At 35.0% G+C, this 2,500-nt stretch overlaps 1 protein-coding gene across 1 annotated transcript in view; it reads left to right on the top strand.

The window, feature by feature from the left end:
* srgap1b (SLIT-ROBO Rho GTPase activating protein 1b) overlaps positions 1-2,500 on the top strand; it is a 48,074-nt gene that overhangs the window by 34,439 nt on the left and 11,135 nt on the right. Inside the window, exons 10-12 of the mRNA XM_027151757.2 lie at positions 933-1,017; positions 1,725-1,752; positions 2,399-2,429. Of these exons, the coding sequence (XP_027007558.1) occupies positions 933-1,017; positions 1,725-1,752; positions 2,399-2,429 (144 nt within the window). The remainder of the gene's footprint in view (positions 1-932; positions 1,018-1,724; positions 1,753-2,398; positions 2,430-2,500) is intronic.

Raw genomic sequence — 2,500 nt, 5'->3', positions numbered from 1 at the left:
TGCTACACAAGCAAAGCTGAGAGTGTTGAGTGCATGAAGTGTCCAACGTTTCTTTTCCTGCAGGCCTGAAGTGATGCTCTTCTTCTTCGTCTTCTTCTTCTTCGTCTTCTTCTTCGTCATTGTCATCTCCATCATCTTCTTAATGATAGTCATCTTCTTCAAACATTTTCATCTTTTTCTCTTTTTTCTGTGTCTTTTTCTTCATCCATTGTCATTTTATTCTTCTTCGTTGTCTTCTTTGTCATTGTTGTCTTCTACTTCTTTGTCTTTTTCTTCTTTGTCATCTTTTTCTTCTTTGTCCTCTTCTTCTATTTTGTCTTCTTCTATTTTGTCTTCTTCTTCGTCTTCTTCGTCATTGTCATCTCCTTCTCTGTCTTCTTAATTATAGTCATCTTCTTCTTCAAACTTTTTCTTCATCATTGTCGTTTTAGTTTTCTTCGTCTTATTCGTCATTGTTGTCGTCTACTACTTCTTTGTCTTTTTCTTCTTTGTTGCCTTTTTCTTCTTTGTCTCCTTCTATTTTGTCTTCTTCTTTGTCTTCTTCTTCTTCTTCTTCTTCTTTTTCTTCGAGTTCTAAGTGAACACATGACTCCCACTATTTATATTACTCAATGCTGTAGACCTGGTCATAAGTATGTGATTTGGGATACACCTTCCATTTTCTACACACCCACACACACACACACACACACACACAGAGAGCTGAGATAGTAGACTAAATTTGTTTAATTTGATGTTTATTACTGACTGTGGCTCTGACATTATGCTCGGTTTCCTCATGTCCAGATAAAGCCGTAAATCTCAGTTGTCCTGCTTTCTACCGGTCCTAGTTTTATTTACTCAGTAATGGGACTGGTGTGTGCTGACCTGGAGTAATTACATCATTAATTACTGGTCTAATCACATTAATATTGACTGTGTGTGTGTTACAGAAACTGCGGGAGTATCTGGAAGGCAGTAACCTCATCTCCAAACTGCAGGCCAAGCACGATCTCCTGAAGAGGAGCATAGCAGAAGGTGAGTTCATCAGCAGAAATACATATGAAACCCTACAAATTCCTAAAGCCCTGAGTGTAACTTCTCCTTATTAAGCTTCATATTAAGCACCACTGTGGAGTCAGACATGACAAAGACACTTAATGATCAACATCAACATAACAAAATAAAAAAAATAAATAACCTGCTGAGTTTAATTAAAGTAAATAAAATTAAATGCCCTGGTATTTATTTATTTATTTATTTATTTATTTATTTGTTTATTTATTTATTTATTTATATTATTATTATTATTATTATTATTATTATTATTATTATTATTTACATTTATTAGGATTATTTCTGCAAAGCTGCTTTGAGACAATATCCGTTGTTAAAAGCACCATACAAATTAAAGTGAATATAATTATTGGGAAACATAAAGTATATTTATAACCATCCCACTGAATAATGATGTTTATTTTATAACCCAGACTTTTCCAGCTGATTACACTATTTTATTGGCTCCTTTATTTGTTTTTTTTTATTTTGATTAAGTAAATAATATATGAGGGACACAGGAAGTTGTTGGGTCCCCAGTGATGGGCTTTACACGCACACACACACACACACACACACACACACACACACACACACACACACACACACACACACACACACACACATACACACACGATGGACAGAATGTAGAAGTGTAAAATTAATGAGGTTATTTTTTCCCCTCACAGGCTACAGAGCAGATATAATGACCACCAGGTGAGAAAACAGACCTGAAAACATCACACTGTTAATAAAAAAAAAACAGAAGACGTCATAGTTAATCAAATGTTGTTTTTTTTAAATATGTATTTATCTGGTGAATATTTATCTGTCTTTATCTAACGAATCTAGTCGAATGTAATGTGGACATTTGTAAAATGATTGGTTGCGTTTTTTATATTCCGTAGTTTCTGGAATTGAACATAGTAGAGTTTTGTTCGCTTATAAACCTCGTTGATGATGTTCACACATTCAGAAAAAAAATCCTGTTAGGGGTGTGTGTGTGTGTGTGTGTGTGTGTGTGTGTGTACAGTATATATGTATATAGTATATCGTGTGTGTTACGAAATTGAGCATAGAAAAACTGTGAAATAGACACTTTTCTGTTGTGTATGAACTTTTTATTTCCACATTATTACACAATTCTTTCACAAAAAACAAGTTATAGACAAGACTTATCCAAAAATCAGAAAAAGTGTTTGTACCTGCAGTGTCTTATCATTAAAATTGCTGTTGTCCTGATTTTCTGAGCCAAATAAGCTAAGTGTACTTGTGTGTGTGTGTGTGTGTGTGTGTGTGTGTGTGTGTGTGTGTGTGTGTGTGTGTGTGTGTGCTGATTTGTTTCTTTCTCTCACTCTCGTAGCCGTCGTCGGAACTCCCACAGCAGGCACCAGGTAGCGTCTCTGCCCACGTCTGTATCTGAGTGTTGTGTGTTTCTTTTTCTTCACTTCTGACCTTCTGTAAA

Source organism: Tachysurus fulvidraco, chromosome 19, assembly GCF_022655615.1.
Source record: "Tachysurus fulvidraco isolate hzauxx_2018 chromosome 19, HZAU_PFXX_2.0, whole genome shotgun sequence".
In the NCBI taxonomy this organism is placed as follows: domain Eukaryota; kingdom Metazoa; phylum Chordata; class Actinopteri; order Siluriformes; family Bagridae; genus Tachysurus; species Tachysurus fulvidraco.
Note: the sequence above shows the minus strand (reverse complement) of the source record. Positions and strands in the feature narration are given on the sequence as shown.